Genomic DNA, 19,275 nt, shown 5'->3' with positions numbered 1-19,275 from the left:
CCTCAAAATTGTCAGGCTTTTTTTTTTATAGCGCAAAAAATAAAAACCGCACAGGCGATCAAATACCACCAAAAGAAAGCTCAATTTGTGGGAAAAAAGGATGTAAATTTCATTTATGTACTGTATTGCATGACTGCGCAATTGTCCGTTAAACTAGCGCAGCGCTGTATAGCAGAAAAATGGCGTAAATTGCAGTATCTATACCATAGTTTGTAGACGCTATAACTTCCACACAAAGCAATCAATATACACTTATTGGGATTTTTTTTACCAAAAACATGGAGCAGAATACATTTTGGCCTAAATTTATAACCAACTTTGAGTTTACTATATATTTTTTTATAGCTGAAAGTAAAAAATATTGTTTTTCTTCAAAATTTTTGGCCTTTTTTTGTTTATAGCGTGAAAAATAAAAAGAGCACAGATGATCAAATACCACCGAAAGAAAGCTCTATTTGTGTGGAAAAAAAGGACGTAAATTGTGTTTGGGTGCAGCATTGCATGACCGCGCAATTATCAGTTGAATTAGTGCAGCCCCGAGTAGCAAAAAGAGGCGTGGTCATTAAGGGGGGTAAATCCTCTGGAGCTCAAGTGGTTAAAACAAACTTACATACTTTTATGCTGCGGCATCGGTGTGACCCTACAGCTGTTCATGTTGGCTCTAAGACTGAGATTGATCAAATGACCACCGATCGTTCAGTGCTCAGTTGGCTCGGAGCAGAGAGCAGTGACTGTCAGTCACCACTCATCTGCACTCCTCCAGAGCTCACTGGAGTTCCAGGCTGGGGAGGGGGCGAGTGCTGCTCCTAAATGCTCTCAGCCGTGCACTGAATGGCAGAGGCAGCTATCAGGCAAGTTGGGTGGATCCTGACAATATTGCAATGGCCTGCCCCAGGTTAAGCATATAGGGGGAGATCTACTAAAACTGGAGCACCTGTGCATAGGAGCCAATCAGCTTTTAACTTCAGCTTGTTCAATTAAGCTTTAACAATAAAAATCTGGAAGCTGATTGGTTTCTATGCAGAGTTACATCAGATTTTGCACTCTCCAGATTTAGTAAATAATCCCCCGTACTGTCAAAATACAAAAACCATGTGTGTCCTTATTTGAATCTCTGACTGTATCTGTTCAGGAATCCAACTAAGGATGTCTGCTATGGAGCCAAAAATAAGTCCGTAATAGCAGCTCCTTGCTTAAGCCCTTTGACATCTGTTTAAGGGCAGATGTTCCGCGCACACGGAGGTCACGGGAAGTAGGCCGGATGTCCTCAGTACACATGTATGATTTTTCAGCAGTCCCTCCCGTGTATTTCAGTTGTGGAAGTTAGAAAACACAAAAAAAAGAGGTTCCTCCTAACAGCTCTCAATTTCCACTCCTTTTCAGGTGGGCTTCCCTTCCAAGAACAATAGTCCCAGCTGTGAATATTCCCGACTCGACTTTGATAGTGATGAGGACTTTGTAACCTTCTTCAACTGTGAGTGAAATATGTCTCCATTCTGTCTTAGGGTAGTGGGGTGTCTTTTCTGCTCCAGTCAATAAAGGGGGAATAATGGGTATCCTTTCTACTCCATGGGTAGAGTGCTGCTGCACTCAGTACAGGTGGGATAGTGGGGTGTCTTTTCTGTTGCAGTAAGTAATGGTGGGGTGTCCTTTCTGTTGCAGTAAGTAATGGTGGGGTGTCCTTTCTGTTGCAGTAAGTAATGGTGGGGTGTCCTTTCTGTTGCAGTAAGTAATGGTGGGGTGTCCTTTTCTGTTGCAGTAAGTAATGGTGGGGTGTCCTTTCTGTTGCAGTAAGTAATGGTGGGGTGTCCTTTCTGCTCCATTCAGCAAAGGTGGGTTAGTGGGGTGACCTTTCTTCTCCATCCATAATGGTGGGTTATTGGGGTGTCCATTCTACTCTAGTCAGCAATGGTGGGTTAGTGAGGTGTCCTTTCTTTTCTAGTCAGCAATGGCGGGTTAGTGGGGTGTCCTTTATTTTCTAGTCAGCAATGGTGGGTTAGTGGGGTGTCCTTTCTTTTCTAGTCAGCAATGGTGGGTTAGTTGGTGTCCTTCTCCAGTCAGTAAAGGTGGGTTAGTGGGGTGACCTTTCTTCTCCATCCGTAATGGTGGGTTAGTGGGGTGACCTTTCTTCTCCATCCGTAATGGTGGGTTAGTGGGGTGACCTTTCTTCTCCATCCGTAATGGTGGGTTAGTGGGGTGACCTTTCTTCTCCATCCGTAATGGTGGGTTAGTGGGGTGACCTTTCTTCTCCATCCGTAATGGTGGGTTAGTGGGGTGACCTTTCTTCTCCATCCGTAATGGTGGGTTAGTGGGGTGACCTTTCTTCTCCATCCCTAATGGTGGGTTAGTGGGGTGACCTTTCTTCTCCATCCGTAATGGTGGGTTAGTGGGGTGACCTTTCTTCTCCATCCGTAATGGTGGGTTAGTGGGGTGACCTTTCTTCTCCATCCGTAATGGTGGGTTAGTGGGGTGTCTTTTCTGCTCTAGTCAGCAATGGTGTGTCTTTTCTTCTCCATCCATAATGGTGGGTTAGTTGGTGTCCTTTCTTCTCCAGTCAGTAAAGGTGGGTTAGTAGGGTGTCCTCTTTACTCCTGTCAGTAGAGAAAGGATAGTGGGGAGTCCTTTCTGCTCCAGTCAATACAGGGGGAATAATGGGTATCCTTTCTACTCCATGGGTATAGTGCTGCTGCACTCAGTACAGGTGGGACAGTGGGATGTCCTTTCTGCTCCAGTCAGTAAAGGTGGGTTAGTGGGAGGTCCTTTCTGCACCAGTCAATAGAGGGGACAATGGGTTTCCTTTCTACTCAATAGGGATAGTGCTGCTCCACTCAGTAGAGGTGGGGATAGTGGGGAGTCCTTTCTGCTCCTGTCAATAGAAGGGGAGATGGTGGATTTAGTGCTCAGTAGAGGGCACAGTGCTGCTCTATTTTATAGAGGGGATAGATTTTGGGTGTCCTTTCTGCTCTCTTCAGTTGAGGGGGTATAATGGGGGGGGGGGTCCATTCTGCTGTAATTGGTAGAAGGGGGGATAGTGGGTGTCCTTGCTTTTCTGCCCTGGTCAGGAAGGGCGGGGGTAGCAAGATGTCCACATTCCTTTAGCAAGTGGGAAAGGGGAAGAGAGTGGGGTCTTCTTTCTGCTCCAGTTACTAGAGGGGGGATTAGTTTGTGTCCTTTTTGGTCAGGTGAGTAGTGGGTGGATAGTGGATGTCCTTCCTGCTCCGATCAGTAGAATGGGATAATGAGTGTCGTCCTTGCATCCATTAGAGGAGAGATAGTGGGTGTAGGGGTGGGGTTAGTGGGATATTGTTTGTCCTCTGGACAGTAGAGGGGGGATAGTGGATGTCCTTTCTGTCCCAGTCAGTAGAGGAGGGATTAGTTGGTGTCCTTTTTGGTCAGGTGAGTAGTGGGTTGATAGTGGATGTCCTTCCTGCTCCCATCAGTAGAGGGGGATAAGGATTGTTGTCCTTGCTTCCATTAGAGGAGAAATAGTGGGTGTAGGGGTGGGGTTAGTGGGATTTTGTTTGTTCTCTGGACAGTAGAGGGGGGATAGTGGATGTCCTTTCTGCCCCAGTCAGTAGGGCGAATAGTATGGTATCCTTATTTCTCTGGTCAGTAAAAGGGGGTATAGTGGGTATCTATTCTGCCCCATAAAGGAAGGAGGGGGTAGTGGATTGTCCTTTCTGCTCTCATCAGTAGAGGGGGATAAGGATTGTTGTCCTTGCTTCCATTAGAGGAGAGATATTGGGTGTAGGGGTGGGGTTAGTGGGATTTTGTTTGTCCTCTGGTCAGTAGAGGGGGGATAGTGGATGTCCTTTCTGTACCAGTCAGTAGAGGAGGGATTAGTTGGTGTCCTTTTTGGTCAGGTGAGTAGTGGGTGGATAGTGGATGTCCTTCCTGCTCCCATCAGTAGAGGGGGGATAGTGGATGTCCCTTCCTGCTCCCATCAGTAGAGGGGGGATAAGGATTGTTGTCCTTGCTTCCATTAGAGGAAGATAGTGGGAGAAGAGGTGGGGTTAGTGGGATTTTGTTTGTCCTCTGGTCAGTAGAGGGGGGATAGTGGTGTCCTTTCTGCCCCATAAAGGAAGGAGGGGGTAGTGGATTGTCCTTTCTGCTCCCATCAGTAGAGGGGGATAATGAGTGTTGTCTTGCTGCTATTAGAGGAGAGATAGTGGGTGTAGGGGTGGGGTTAGTGGATTTTGTTTGTCCTCTGGTCAGTAGAGGGGGAATAGTGGCTGGTCAGTGAGAAGGTTGGGGATAGTGAGATGTGGTTTTGTTCTCTGGTAAGTAGTGGTGGGGGGGATTGTCCTGTCTAAAATATTTTTGTCCTGTGGTTGGACTTGGTTGTAGTCTTTCCTGTTTTGTGACTCAGATTTCAAAGCAATGATGGGGGATGTGATGAGGCAGTCGTGTCGTCTGAATCCTCATGCCAGCTTTCACATGGCTGCCGAATGGCTTCAGTTCCAGATCTCTGCCCACTGACCCGGGACCAAATGGCTGTAAGTAGCGAACACTGGAGGTGTGGTGTGTCTTGTTGCTGGTCAGTCTTGTGAGCACGTGCTTCGCTTCCTCTGTTGCCCTGTGTCGATTCAATGTACTGTGATCCCTTACATCTCCTCTGTTGTGGATGGTGACATTTGTGTTTTGTATTGTAGCCAAGGCTGGAGAGGGACTCTGCACCCTCTTGTCACCCTCATACATTCAGTGGGATGCCATGACGTTTTTCTGCGAGTGTGTCATCAACCAGGTTGTACGGGATGCTCCCGAAAGAGGTGAGATGACTGTCAGGTTCTTGTATGTGGCATACAATTCATGGAGTGTGTTACACAATCCTGCTCAGGGTGTTACCCGTGGTGTGACAGTTTTTGGTTACTTAGGTCTAGGTTAGAGGCATGTCTTTGAAATCTTTTACTGACTAGTGTAAAATTAAATACATACTAGTTCACCCAATGCTTTTGTAAATTTTATTCCTGAGGAGTGCAGCAAAGTTAGTTGGAATTTGACACTTCTGGGAGTGTCAGATCCAATTATACACCGGCTCCCCCAAAGGACTACCCAGCTAAGTGTAGTGGGTGAGTAAATATTAAAGGAAGATAATTAGAAACTCAAATTTTTTTGGCACCAATTCACAAAAAGAACATTGGGGAACTGGAGAAAGTACAGAGAAGGGGAACCAAACTGATAAGAGGCATGGAGGAGCTCAGCTATGAGGAAAGATTAGAGGAAACTGAATTTATTCTCTACTGAGAAGAGGAGATTAAGGGGGGATATGATTCTCCATGTATAATACATAAGGGGGGGATATGATCTCCATGGTATAATACATAAGGTGGGATATGATCACCATGTATAATACATAAGGGGGATATGATCTCCATGTATAATACATAAGGGGGGATATGATCTCCATGTATAATACATAAGGGGGGATATGATCTCCATGTATAATACATAAGGGGGATATGATCTCCATGTATAATACATAAGGGGATATGATCTCCATGTATAATACATAAGGGGGGATATGATCTCCATGTATAATACATAAGGGGGGATATGATCTCCATGTATAATACATAAGGGGATATGATCTCCATGTATAATACATAAGGGGGGATATGATCACCATGTATAATACATAAGGGGGGTTATGATCTCCATGTATAAATACATAAGGGGGGATATGATCTCCATGTATAATACATAAGGGGGATATGATCTCCATGTATAATACATAAGGGGGGATATGATCTCCATGTATAATACATAAGGGGGATATGATCTCTATGTATAATACATAAGGGGGATATGATCACCATGTATAATACATAAGGGGGGGATATGATCACCATGTATAATACATAAGGGGGGATATGATCTCCATGTATAATACATAAGGGGGGGGATATGATCTCCATGTATAATACATAAGGGGGGGGGATATGATCTCCATGTATAATACATAAGGGGGGGGATATGATCTCCATGTATAATACATAAGGGGGGGGATATGATCTCCATGTATAATACATAAGGGGGGATATGATCTCCATGTATAATACATAAGGGGGGATATGATCTCCATGTATAATACATAAGGGGGGATATGATCACCATGTATAATACATAAGGGGGGGATATGATCTCCATGTATAATACATAAGGGGGGATATGATCTCCATGTATAATACATAAGGGGGGATATGATCTCCATCTCAGTAGTTCATATAGTGAACTCTGTGTAGTTATTCCCCCTGAGGTCATCACAGAGGACAAGGGGGCACTCTTTACATCTGGAGGAAAAGAAATTTAATCTCCAAACACGGAAAGGTTTCTTCACAGTGGGAGCTGTGAAAATGTGGAATAGACTCCCTCAAGAGTTGGTTGTGGCCAGCTCAGTGGATTGCTGTAGGAAAGTCCTGGATTCTTTCTTGGGTACACACAATATATCTGGATACCAACATCAGGAAGGAATTTTTTTCCCAGCAGGAGCAAATTGGATCATGCTTTGCTGGGGGGTTTTTTTCCTTCCTCTGGACCAACTGTGGATATAGGATTATAACTTTTTTTTTTTTTTTTCTTTGGTTGAACTGGATGGACTTTTGTCTTTTTTCATCCAGACTAACTATGTAACATAAAGGAAGATGAATTGCGCTCATCATGGTTCTCAAAAAGGATTCCCAGCTGGGGAGGACACCAAGGATACTGTCACAATGGACACATTGGATATGGTCTGGATGGCACCTTAGCAATAGCTAAGAGACCGAAAGGGTGCGCCAGTCTAAGTGTAGCAATCTGGAGAGGTGAGCACAGCACACGATAATTGGCAACTCAGTGTGCGGATGATCTCATGCATCATAGTCATTGGTGTAGCTAGGAGGAGGAGGAGGCATCCAGGACCCCAAGATGGAGCTGCTGCAAGGAGTGGAGTGTGGTAGCCGGGGTGACCAGGCAGTCTCAGGACAGGAAGCAACATGTGTGGATCGATGGAGCACAGTTGAGGACAGGAAGTGATGTCGGGGGGGGTGGCAACATGTTTAGAAGCCCATGCCTCTTTTTCAAGCCAGGACCTGGACAACCTTCTGTCTTCTCAACTGAATTGTAGATTGGCGCCACGCATTTGTTTCAGCGCATGAAATTCTCAGCATCATAGTATTCTTGCCAGGACAAGGCGGTCATGCCAGCGTTAGAACAAAAGGTTGGTTGCAGCTGTTTACATTCATGTCCAGCTTTCCACCTCAATGCAGGTCACTGCCAAAAATGCCCACTAGTCAGTCTGAGTGTCTGCTTAGCCCGCTTCCAGAAGCTCCAGAGAGCCTCTCCTGTGTGGTAGCCGCCATTGCTTTCTGCAGAGCTTTGCACCTACACCACAGTGTGCATTCATTTTATAGTATTCAAACCTTGTCAGAAGTTCTCCTTCACCTTTTACCCAGGTGACATTTTTTTTAAAAGAATGTTTGTTTTTATTGTTTTATTATTATTATTATTATTATTATTATTATTATTTTTATTATTATTATACAGTGTTTATAAAGCGCCAATAGTTCGCTCAGCGCTGTACATTACAATGGGGGACAGAAAAATAACAATACAATACAATGCAAAACATGAGGGGATTGAGGGCCCTGCTCCTTGGAGCTTACAATCTAGGAGGGAGGGGATGGTGGCACAGGAGGAGATAGCTGTGGGGGATGGAGTGGTAGGAAGAGTGGAGGAGGTCGGCAAGTTAGCAGGGGGTGGGGTAGGCTTCCCTGAAGAGGTGGGTTTTCAGGGAGTGCCTAAAGGAGAGGAGAGTAGGTGATAATCTGATGGGTTGGGGCAGGGAGTTCCAGAGGATGGGTGACACCCTGGAGAAGTCCTGGAGGCAGGCATGGGAGGAGGAGACCAGGGACTAGAGAGAAGGAGGTCTAGTGAGGAGCGGAGTGTGCGTGTTGGGTGGTACTTGGATATTAGGTCGGTGATGTAGTTTGGGGCAGTATGGTGGACAGCTTTGTACGTCAGTGTTAGGATTTTGAATTTGATCCGTTGCGCAATCGGAAGCCAGTGGAGGGATTGGCAGAGGGGGGTGGCGGAGATGGAGCGGTTGGTAAGGTGAATGAGTCTGGCTGCCGTATTCAGGATGGACTGAAGCGGGGATAGCCAGCGGCGAGGCAGGCCAGTGAGGAGGGAGTTGCAGTAGTCGAGTCGTGATATGATGAGGGAGTGGATGAGCTGTTTAGTGGTTTCTGGGGTTAGGAACGTGCGGATTTTGGCGATGTTGCGGAGGTGGAGTCTGCATGAGTTTGTTAAAGATTGGACTTGGGGCTGGAAGGATAGGTTGGAGTCCAGAATGACACCAAGTACTCTGGCCTGCGGGGCGGGTTTGATGGTGGCATTGTTGGATATGATGGAGAAATCAATGGGGGGTGGTGTCCGGGCTGGGGGGAAGACAAGAAACTCGATTTTGGAGAGGTTCAGTTTAAGGAAGTGGAGCGACATCCAGTGTGATATGTCGCTCAGTAGGTTTGTGATTCGGGCGGAGACTGAGGGGGTGAGGTGGGGGTGAGGTGGGGGGTTGAGAGATAGATTTGTGTGTCATCGGCATATAGGTGGTAGTTGAAGCCGTGAGAGTGTATGAGTTGGCCAAGGGAGGAGGTGTAGATGGAGAAGAGAAGGGGCCCAAGGACAGGGCCTTGAGGGACCCCAACAGAGAGGGGGAGTGAGGGGGAGGTGGTAGCATTATAGGTAATGCTGAAAGAGCGTTGTGATAGGTAGGATGAGAGCCAGGAGAGAGCAGAATCTCGGAGGCCGAGGGAGTGTAGTTTTTTGAGGAGGAGGGGGTGGTCGACTGTGTCGAAGGCCAAAGAGAGGTCAAGGAGTAGGAGCACTGAATGGTGGCCATTAGCTTTGGCGGTTAGCAGGTCGTTGGAGAGTTTGAGTAAGGCAGTTTCGGTGGAGTGTAGGGGACGGAAGCCGGACTGTAGGGGATCGAGGAGGTTGTTGTCGTTGAGGTGAGAGCATAGGCGGGTGTAGACTAGGCGCTCGAGGAGTTTGGATGTGAATGATAGCAGGGAGATGGGTCTGAGGTTGTTCCGGTCACTGGGGTCCAGGGAGGGCTTTTTAAGTATGGAGGTGATTTGTGCATGTTTCAGAGGGGAGGGGAAAGTGCCGGAGGAGAGGGAGAGATTGAAGATGTGGGTGAGGGAGCGTAGGATGGAGGGGGAGGGAGGTCGTAGGAGTTGTGAGGGGATAGGGTCGAGGGGGCAGGTGGTGAGGCGGGCATCAGAGAGGATCTTGGAGACTTCCTCGATGGTAGTAAGGTCGAAGGTGTTGAGGGGGCTTCAGTATGAGGAATGTGGGGTGGGGTGGAAGTGGAGGTCAGAGCAGTGGTGGGGCCGTGGGAGAGGGGTGATGAGGGGATAGCTGAGTGAGGGGGAACGGGGTTGGAGGGAGTTTGAGCAGCGACGAAGTCCCTGCTGGTTATGTCGAGGGGGAGGGGGGATGAGGGGGTAGCTGTGTGAGAGGGGACGGGTTGAGAGGGCGTGTGAGTTGCGGCGATGTCCTTGCGAATTGTGTCAATCTTGTTTTTGAAGTGATTGGCAATCTCAAGGGCAGTGAGTGAGGTGCTGGGGGTGGCGAGAGTAGAGAGTTGAAGGTGGAGAAGAGTTGGCGAGGATTGGAGGAGAGGGCCTTGATGAGGGTCAGGAAGTAGGCTTGTTTGGCTGCGTAGAGGGAGGAGGTGTAGGTGTGGAAGACAGATTTGTAGCGGGTGAAGGCTTGTTGGGATTTTATAAAGAGAGCCCAGGGACTGCGTAATGCATGATATCTTTGTGTGGTATCATAACGGTAGGACGTCAGGTTTTTCATCCTCTATATAACTGTGACCCGATCCTTATTCTGAGGTAAACGGGGGACCTCCGCTGCATAATGTCCAGATAGAATGGTCAATAGTGCTATCCGAGGGAGTATTGGGTATGCTTGTCCCTGTGACCTGGTGATTATATGCTGAAGGGCATGTCTATTGGGAGCTTGATGTATGCACAGCACCACCATATATGCAGCATAGTGCCCAATGAGGCATTACAGTGCCAACCTGGGTGATAATTTATATAATGACTGTAGTATATTTTTGTCCAGTATGAGCCGTCTACAGATCCTGAATTGGGGGCCTGAACTGTGGATAGGCTCATGGTGATATAGGGAGTGTAGCAGGATCCTCAGGGAATCTGGGCTGGGGTGCACGGGGAATCTGGCCCCCCTCTGGGCTGGGGTGCACGGGGAATCTGGCCCCCCTCTGGGCTGTGGTGCACGGGGAATCTGGCCCCCCTCTGGGCTGTGGTGCACGGGGAATCTGGCCCCCCTCTGGGCTGTGGTGCACGGGGAATCTGGCCCCCCTCTGGGCTGTGGTGCACGGGGAATCTGGCCCCCCTCTGGGCTGTGGTGCACGGGGAATCTGGCCCCCCTCTGGGCTGTGGTGCACGGGGAATCTGACCCCCCTCTGGGCTGTGGTGCACGGGGAATCTGGCCCCCCTCTGGGCTGTGGTGCACATGGAATCTGGCCCCCCTCTGGGCTGTGGTGCACATGGAATCTGGCCCCCCTCTGGGCTGTGGTGCACGGGAAATCTGGCCCCCCTCTGGGCTGGGGTGCACGGGGAATCTGGCCCCCCTCTGGGCTGTGGTGCACGGGGAATCTGGCCCCCCTCTGGGCTGGGGTGCACGGGGAATCTGGCCCCCCTCTGGGCTGGGGTGCACGGGGAATCTAGCCCCCCTTGGGCTGGGGTGCACGGGGAATCTAGCCCCCCTTGGGCTGGGGTGCACGGGGAATCTAGCCCCCCTTGGGCTGGGGTGCACGGGGAATCTAGCCCCCCTTGGGCTGGGGTGCAAGAGGAATTTGGCCCCCCTGGGCTGAGGTGCACAGGGCAATCTGGCCCTTAGGCTTAGGGGGAGGTAAGCAGCAGTAAAGCTGACGCTCTGACTTTCTGGTTCTCTATCCTCTGTTCCACCTTTTTCTCTCAGGATCTGCCCGTGTCTCAAGGTGTGGAGCTTCTCCAAGCTGTGCTCAACTATCAGACGAAGGACCCCCTGATCCTCTCCTGCCTCCTCACCAACCTCTCCGCACTCTTCCCCTTTGTGCGCTATATGAACGGTTTCATGCCTAGCGTTCTGACCAAGGTGAGTGTGTTCTGGTCACATGATTCTTCCCACCTCTCCTGATCTGTGATGATCTTTCCCCGAGGCCTGGGCTTATATCCTCCCTGCTGCCTTCCCTCTGAAAAATGCTATTTGCCTGGCTTCATAGACCTGGAACAAGATTGCAGCAGATAGAAGCTGGGATAAAGTCACGCTTCCTTGTCCGTGTTCCTATTTCAGACTCGGTTGAAGCTGTTGTCAGTATGACATCCAGGCAAATGGCATTTTCACACGGAGATTTCAGAGGTCTGTTTTTTCATATATCAGGTTTCTTTTATAATATGCATTCATTTCATATTCCCAGGTGCAGGCAGAAGGTGAAGCTCTCAGGCTGGAAGTTTGTGTAGCACTTTGCTTCTGAGCTGCAAAGTAATGTGCCTGTGTCCTCTGTATTCAGAATAGACACACAGCTGAGTAAGTTAGAGGCGGGCCCTGCTGCCCCCTCCTGGTCTGTGCTCCCTATAGCTCTGTATGGAGGATCACTTAGAGAGAGACAGTCCACAAGTGGGCAGCAGTGGCAAGGATTCTTACATTTTGTAGAATTGATCAAAATCCATGACAGTTACCTCTTTTTAGAGGCTGTGTCTGATCTATCTGAAAGGTTCCCCGAAGTATTATTATTATACAGGATTTATATAGCGCCTACAGTTTGCTCAGTGAAGTAAATGCACCAATGCTGAGCAAGCACAGGGTCATGGGCTCTCTCTACCTGTAGACAGAATGGCATAGCTGTCTCAGGCTGGAAACGGCGGAGGCGGAGTCTGGGGCAGATTGGCAGTTGGATGATTCTCTTTATAGAGAGTAGGAGGGGTCTGTAGTCCAAATCGGGGGAGGAGCAGCCTAGAGTGACAACTCTGCTTCTCCAAAGACACTGTACAGTGAGTGTTGTCAGCCTTGCATAGGAGGTCTTACTAGTAGTAGTAGGATCACCAGGCAGAAAAAAGCCTTAAAAAAAGAAAACAAATGCAGCCACCAAATCTAAGGTCCGGTAAGCTGCTATATTAAATTTTTCTTCCTGGAGTTTAAATACACTTTAAAATCTGGAGAAGACTCTCGCTCAAACATTCTCCCCATAGAGCAGATACAGTTCTCGGGCCCCAGAGCAGACGAGGTAAAGCGGCTTCATATGTAAGGAGCATTGGAAGTTACTTAAATCTGATCCCCAGCCTCCCCTTCAGTCTTGCACAGTTGTACCGGCTTCTCTCCTGGACTAAAATTGCTTACTCTGATTTCACCGCACACTGTGAGCTTCTCATTAAAGTGGAGTTCCTCTCACACTGTCAAAGAATAGAAGTCCGCAGCTACAAAAACTGTAGCTGCTGACTTTTAAAAAACAGCCACTTACCTGTCCCTCAGTCCCGTGGTGTGTCCCCTGCAGCCCAATTCACCGGCTGTCCTGTATTCCAGGAGGCCGGCATCTTCAGTCTGGGCACCCGGCTGTGACAGCTTGCGGCTTCACAGCCGGGTACCCACTGCACATGCGCGAGTAGCACTGCGCTTCATGAATGGTCCTGTAGTGTTCTGTCACGTGCCCCAAAAGACTACAGGAAGGGAGGGAGGACACCTTCTGTTTCTGATCACCAAGGCGATCGGACTGGAAATGGGAGCGGGTACCTGTCAAATTCGGGTACCCACTCCCCCGCCCCCCAAAGGTGCCATCCTTAATGGGGAGCGTGGAGGCAGTCCTTAAAGTGGAACTTCCCCTTTTGGGTGGAGCTCCGCTTTAAGTGCATTAGAAGCTGCCGCAGTCAGAGCTCCACCTTATTTCCTGGTTGGAGGACACCCAGCTACATCCTTTTATTTATTTCAGGTACTTATATAGCGCTGTCCATTTACGCAGCGCTTTACATACATATTGTACATTCACATCAGTCCCTGACCCTCAAGGGGCGTACAATCTAAGGTCCCTAACTCACATTCATACATACACATACTAGGGACAATTTAGACAGGAGCCAATTCACCTATCAGCATGTCTTTGGAGTGTGGGAGGAAACCCACGCAGGCACAGGAAGAACATGCAAACTCCAGGCAGGTGGAGCTGTGGCTGGGATTCGAACCGATGACCCCAATACTGCCAGGCGGAAGTGCTAACCATTTAGCCACTGTGCTGCCCAACCTCTTTCCTTTCCAGCCTGACTGTCCCATACCCCTTTCATTCATTAGATTTCAATCACAGAAACTAAGTGGTGTTGTCACAAAGTCTGAGATAATGTATGTAATGAAAATGAAAGGATTTTATTTAAATGTATCATATGGAGGGGGCGAGCAAGGAAGGCAAATTACACTGTTCAACAAATTTTTATTTTTTGCCAGTTTTGGAAACAAAAGGATCCATTTCTTAATGAATTTCACATTCTGAGTTCAAATATAACAATGAAATTTGTCAATTGGCTCTAGTTTTTCTGTAAACGGAAAGTTTTCTACTATAGGCGTAATGACTACATAATGCACAATAATTCTATAGATAGATGTCTTTCCACAAATATAAAGCAAGTGATATTGACTACATAACAAAGCCTAAATGGCATAATATATTGCATAGGATTACCAAGAAAAATTATAGCCATAAGCTAAGTTGAATCATTTTAATACTTAGGATTCTCACTAGTTTTGTCTTCAGTTTGTGTCGGTTTTGCTTCTCTTGGCTTTTCTCTTGTATTCGAGGATCTCTTACAACTGCACGTGACTACACGCTTCAGGTTCTTCCTCACTTGACTCAACCACGAAGGATTCTGGTGCTTTAGGAATTGGTAGCCCCTCTCCATGAGGAACTGGACGTATTGCCGATGGAATATTTGGATAGTGCACAGATAACTTTTTCTTCTTATTTAGCCCTTTTACAATTGGAGGCACCATACAAAAGTAACAATTACTAACATGATCTGTTGGCTCTCTCCAAATCATTGGCACAGCGAAAGGCATAGATGCCTTTTTTCCATTCAACCATTGCTCCAGTGCCGTCCCACAAGAATTGCAGCATATATGTGGTGCCCAGCTCTTGTCCTGGTCTCCTATCTTGCAGCCAAAATACAAGTTGTAGGCTTTCTTAATCATTCCTGTTATCCTCCTTTTTTGTGAGATAAAAGTTATTTCACCGCAGATATAGCAGAAATTATCTGCTTTATTCACACAAGTTCGAGGCATTACTGAGTAGCCTATATAAGCATAAAACGAAATGTAAAGACGAACTACAATCAGCTACAGATACTGCAGCTTTTATGCAGTGAAGTGATGCAATTAAAGGCTAATATTGCATCATCTCAGTTTACATGCAATTTTCTATTGGTCACCAGTATCAATTGCGCAATATGCAGCTGAAGTTGCATCATAATTTTGAATGGCTTACGTCATTAGATGGGTGAATATATCATGGAAACTAGAGCCAATCAACATTTTTTAGGGTCAATTTCATTTTCAGCACCCCAAAATTATGTAAGATTAGCTAATTTTATGCCCAAAACATTTTACCTGTTGAACAGTGTTATTAAGCAGAATAAACATCAGATTTAATAGTAATATTTTAAAATTCTTGTGAATAATCCCCCCCCCCCCTCTCTTATGTTCACAGCTTTTCTCTGCCGTCCCCTTTGAGCTGAATACTAAGGTAATGATAATACAAGTCTGATTTATATTGAACTGTGTAGCACTGAGTTGGTATTACAACATAGGTTTTATTTTTCTTGTGCTCGGCTGTTATATACAGTCTGTTGATAGTGCAGACAGAGATGAACCGGTCATTATTTTATGGCTGGGATTACAGTGGACGCCAACCGCGCTATAGTCGAAGGATGGCTACAGCACGGTTGTCTGGATCCATGGATGTCATTCCAGAACGTCCCCCCAGTGGCGCCACCGGTGTTTGCTGTCTCCTATGGAAACAGCTGATCATGTCATGCGGTAAACGGCCAATCACAGCGGCCTTTTACCACGTGATCAGCTGTGTCCAATGACACAGCAGATCACCAGTAAATACAGTTGCTGGTTATCGACTGCATTTTCCTCACACTGTCACAGCGTGAGGAAAGTACTGCTGAGAACCGATTATCAGTGTCCTGCAGTGCCGCCCATCACTGCTGCACATCAATGCCCCCCATCATTATTGTACGTCAATAATACGTTCCTAACCCCAGAAACCACTAAACAGCTCATCCACTCCCTCATCATATCACGACTCGACTACTGCAACTCCCTCCTCACTGGCCTGCCTCGCCGCTGGCTATCCCCACTTCAGTCCATCCTGAATACGGCTGCCAGACTCATTCACCTTTCCAACCCCTCTGTCTCCGCCACCCCCCTCTGCCAATCCCTCCACTGGCTTCCGATTGCGCAACGGATCAAATTCAAAATCCTAACATTGACGTACAAAGCTGTCCACCACACTGCCCCGAACTACATCACTGACCTAATATCCAAGTACCACCCAACACGCACACTCCGCTCCTCACAAGACCTCCTTCTCTCTAGTTCCCTGGTCTCCTCCTCCCATGCCCGCCTGCAGGACTTCTCCAGGGTGTCACCCATCCTCTGGAACTCCCTGCCCCAACCCATCAGATTATCACCTACTCTCCTCTCCTTTAGGCGCACCCTGAAAACCCACCTCTGCAGGGAAGCCTACCCCACCCCCTGCTAACTTGCCGACCTCCTCCACTCTTCCTACCACTCCATCCCCCACAGCTATCTCCTCCTGTGCCACCATCCCCTCCCTCCTAGATTGTAAGCTCCAAAGAGCAGGGCCCTCAATCCCCTCATGTTTTGCATTGTATTGGTATTGTTCTGTCACATGTTCTGTCCCCCTTTGTAATGTACAGCGCTGAGCGAACTATTGGCGCTTTATAAATACTGTATAATAATAATAATAATAATAATGCCCCCCATCATTATTGCACATCAGTGCCGCCTATCAGTGCAGCCTCATCAACGCTTATCAGTGAAGGAGAAAAATTTCCTGTTTGCAAAATTTTATAATAGAAACAAAGAAAACCTTTTTTTTTTCTTCACATTTTTTGCTCTTTTTTTTGTTTATAGCACAAAAAATAAAACACTCAGCCACGATTAAATACCACCAAAAGAAATCTGTGTGTGAAAAAAATTCTAAAAATGTCATATGGGTACAGTGTTTGCATGACCGCGCAATTGTCATTCAAAGTGTGACAGCGCTGAAAGCTGAAAATTTGCCTGGGAAAGAAGGGGGTGGAAGTGCCCGGTAGGCAAGTGGTTAAGATTCATACTTCATGAGAAAGATTAGGGTCCTGTCTGCATTGCCACATTTTATTATTATGTGATATAAAAATACTTCTGCTCCTGATCTCCCTTATGTGACTTAAAGTGAGGCTAAACCCAGGACCCTGCATTCACTATATCTGGTCTCCTTGGACCCTGCATTCACTATATCTGGTCTCCTTGGACCCTGCATTCACTATATCTGGTCTCCTTGGACCCTGCATTCACTATATCTGGTCTCCCCGGACCCTGCATTCTCTATATCCGGTCTCCCCGGACCCTGCATTCACTAGATCCAGTCTCCCGGGACCCTGCATTCACTATATCCGGTCTCCCCGGACCCTGCATTCACTAGATCCAGTCTCCCGGGACCCTGCATTCACTATATCCGGCCTCCCCGGACCCTGCATTCACTAGATCCAGTCTCCCGGGACCCTGCATTCACTATATCCGGTCTCCCCGGACCCTGCATTCACTAGATCCAGTCTCCCGGGACCCTGCATTCACTATATCCGGCCTCCCCGGACCCTGCATTCACTAGATCCAGTCTCCCGGGACCCCGCATTCACTATATCCGCTCTCCCCGGACCCCGCATTCACTATATCCGCTCTCCCCGGACCCCGCATTCACTATATCCGCTCTCCCCGGACCCCGCATTCACTATATCCGCTCTCCCCGGACCCCGCATTCACTATATCCGCTCTCCCCGGACCCCGCATTCACTATATCCGCTCTCCCCGGACCCCGCATTCACTATATCCGCTCTCCCCGGACCCCGCATTCACTATATCCGCTCTCCCCGGACCCCGCATTCACTATATCCGCTCTCCCCGGACCCCGCATTCACTATATCCGCTCTCCCCGGACCCCGCATTCACTATATCCGCTCTCCCCGGACCCCGCATTCACTATATCCGCTCTCCCCGGACCCCTCATTCACTTATCCGCTCTCCCCGGACCCCGCATTCACTATATCCGCTCTCCCCGGACCCCGCATTCACTATATCCGCTCTCCCCGGACCCCGCATTCACTATATCCGCTCTCCCCGGACCCCGCATTCACTATATCCGCTCTCCCCGGACCCCGCATTCACTATATCCGCTCTCCCCGGACCCCGCATTCACTATATCCGCTCTCCCCGGACCCCGCATTCACTATATCCGCTCTCCCCGGACCCCGCATTCACTATATCCGCTCTCCCCGGACCCCGCATTCACTATATCCGCTCTCCCCGGACCCCGCATTCACTATATCCGCTCTCCCCGGACCCCGCATTCACTATATCCGCTCTCCCCGGACCCCGCATTCACTATATCCGCTCTCCCCGGACCCCGCATTCACTATATCCGCTCTCCCCGGACCCCGCATTCACTATATCCGCTCTCCCCGGACCCCGCATTCACTATATCCGCTCTCCCCGGACCCCGCATTCACTATATCCGCTCTCCCCGGACCCCGCATTCACTATATCCGCTCTCCCCGGACCCCGCATTCACTATATCCGCTCTCCCCGGACCCCGCATTCACTATATCCGCTCTCCCCGGACCCCGCATTCACTATATCCGCTCTCCCCGGACCCCGCATTCACTATATCCGCTCTCCCCGGACCCCGCATTCACTATATCCGCTCTCCCCGGACCCCGCATTCACTATATCCGCTCTCCCCGGACCCCGCATTCACTATATCCGCTCTCCCCGGACCCCGCATTCACTATATCCGCTCTCCCCGGACCCCGCATTCACTATATCCGCTCTCCCCGGACCCCGCATTCACTATATCCGGTCTCCCCGTACCCCGCATTCACTATATCCGGTCTCCCCGGACCCCGCATTCACTATATCCGCTCTCCCCGGACCCCGCATTCACTATATCCGGTCTCCCCGGCCCCTGCATTCACTATATCCGGTCTCCCCGGCCCCTGCATTCACTATATCCGGTCTCCCCGGCCCCTGCATTCACTATATCCGGTCTCCCCGGCCCCTGCATTCACTATATCCGGTCTCCCCGGCCCCTGCATTCACTATATCTGGTCTCCCCGGCCCCTGCATTCACTATATCCGGTCTCCCCGGCCCCTGCATTCACTATATCCGGTCTCCCCGGACCCCGCATTCACTATATCCGGTCTCCCCGGACCCCGCATTCACTATATCCGCTCTCCCACAGTACACACAACATGGAAATGCAATTATTTTAGTAATTATAAACTGCTAAATACATTTTCTCATCAGCAGTATAGAGCAGTCTTGTGACTTCTATCAGTGTCCAGCTGAGCACTGGTTAATCTTGTAGGAGGAGTTTTCATTCTCCTCTGACTGTCCTATGAGGTTGCGTAAAACCTGAACCTCTGACTGGACAGTTGTGATTGACCCTGTGATCATATGTACAAAAAAAAAACCCTCTAGCAATACACCCCAAACAGAGCTTGTGTATTCTTGCCACTGCACCTCTCTGGTATGGCAGATGGATTGGGAACTGTAGAAGGGAAGGATCAGAGAAGACAGGATCAAACAGCCTTTTTACACAGTGTGAAGGATTAACCCCTTAGGTTCCATAATGAGTATACCAAGCATGCTTTATTACATATACAGACTGATTTCACTGTTGTGGGTTTAGTAACACTTTAACCTGTAGGCAAAGCTCTCATGGTCTCGGGCTACCTGGAGCATTGTGGAGGTTTCATCTCATTAGAAACTGCATAGACACTTATTATTCAGACTGACCATGTTTGGTAGATATTTCAGCAAGGTAATTCATCGGCAGGCTACAGACAGGGATCAGTGCCTATATACTGTATGTAAGATCAAATATGTATACAATAGTATCATTAAATTTGTGCTTTTTTTTTAATTCATATTGGATAGACATGACTACCTCATGGCTA

General features: G+C 48.4%; 1 protein-coding gene across 1 annotated transcript in view; it reads left to right on the top strand.

Annotated features, from left to right (window-relative positions):
- XPO5 (exportin 5) overlaps positions 1–19,275 on the top strand; it is a gene marked incomplete at its 5' end in the record, with an annotated part of 66,080 nt that overhangs the window by 7,927 nt on the left and 38,878 nt on the right. Inside the window, 7 exon segments of the mRNA XM_089660654.1 lie at positions 1,384–1,474; positions 4,370–4,469; positions 4,471–4,496; positions 4,653–4,753; positions 4,755–4,769; positions 10,993–11,148; positions 14,738–14,773. Of these exon segments, the coding sequence (XP_089516780.1) occupies positions 1,384–1,474; positions 4,370–4,469; positions 4,471–4,496; positions 4,653–4,753; positions 4,755–4,769; positions 10,993–11,148; positions 14,738–14,773 (525 nt within the window).

Source organism: Staurois parvus, unplaced genomic scaffold (assembly GCF_062004578.1).
Source record: "Staurois parvus isolate SC_StPar_1 unplaced genomic scaffold, SC_StPar_1.0 ptg001257l, whole genome shotgun sequence".
Taxonomy (NCBI): Eukaryota; Metazoa; Chordata; class Amphibia; order Anura; family Ranidae; genus Staurois; species Staurois parvus.
Note: the sequence above shows the minus strand (reverse complement) of the source record. Positions and strands in the feature narration are given on the sequence as shown.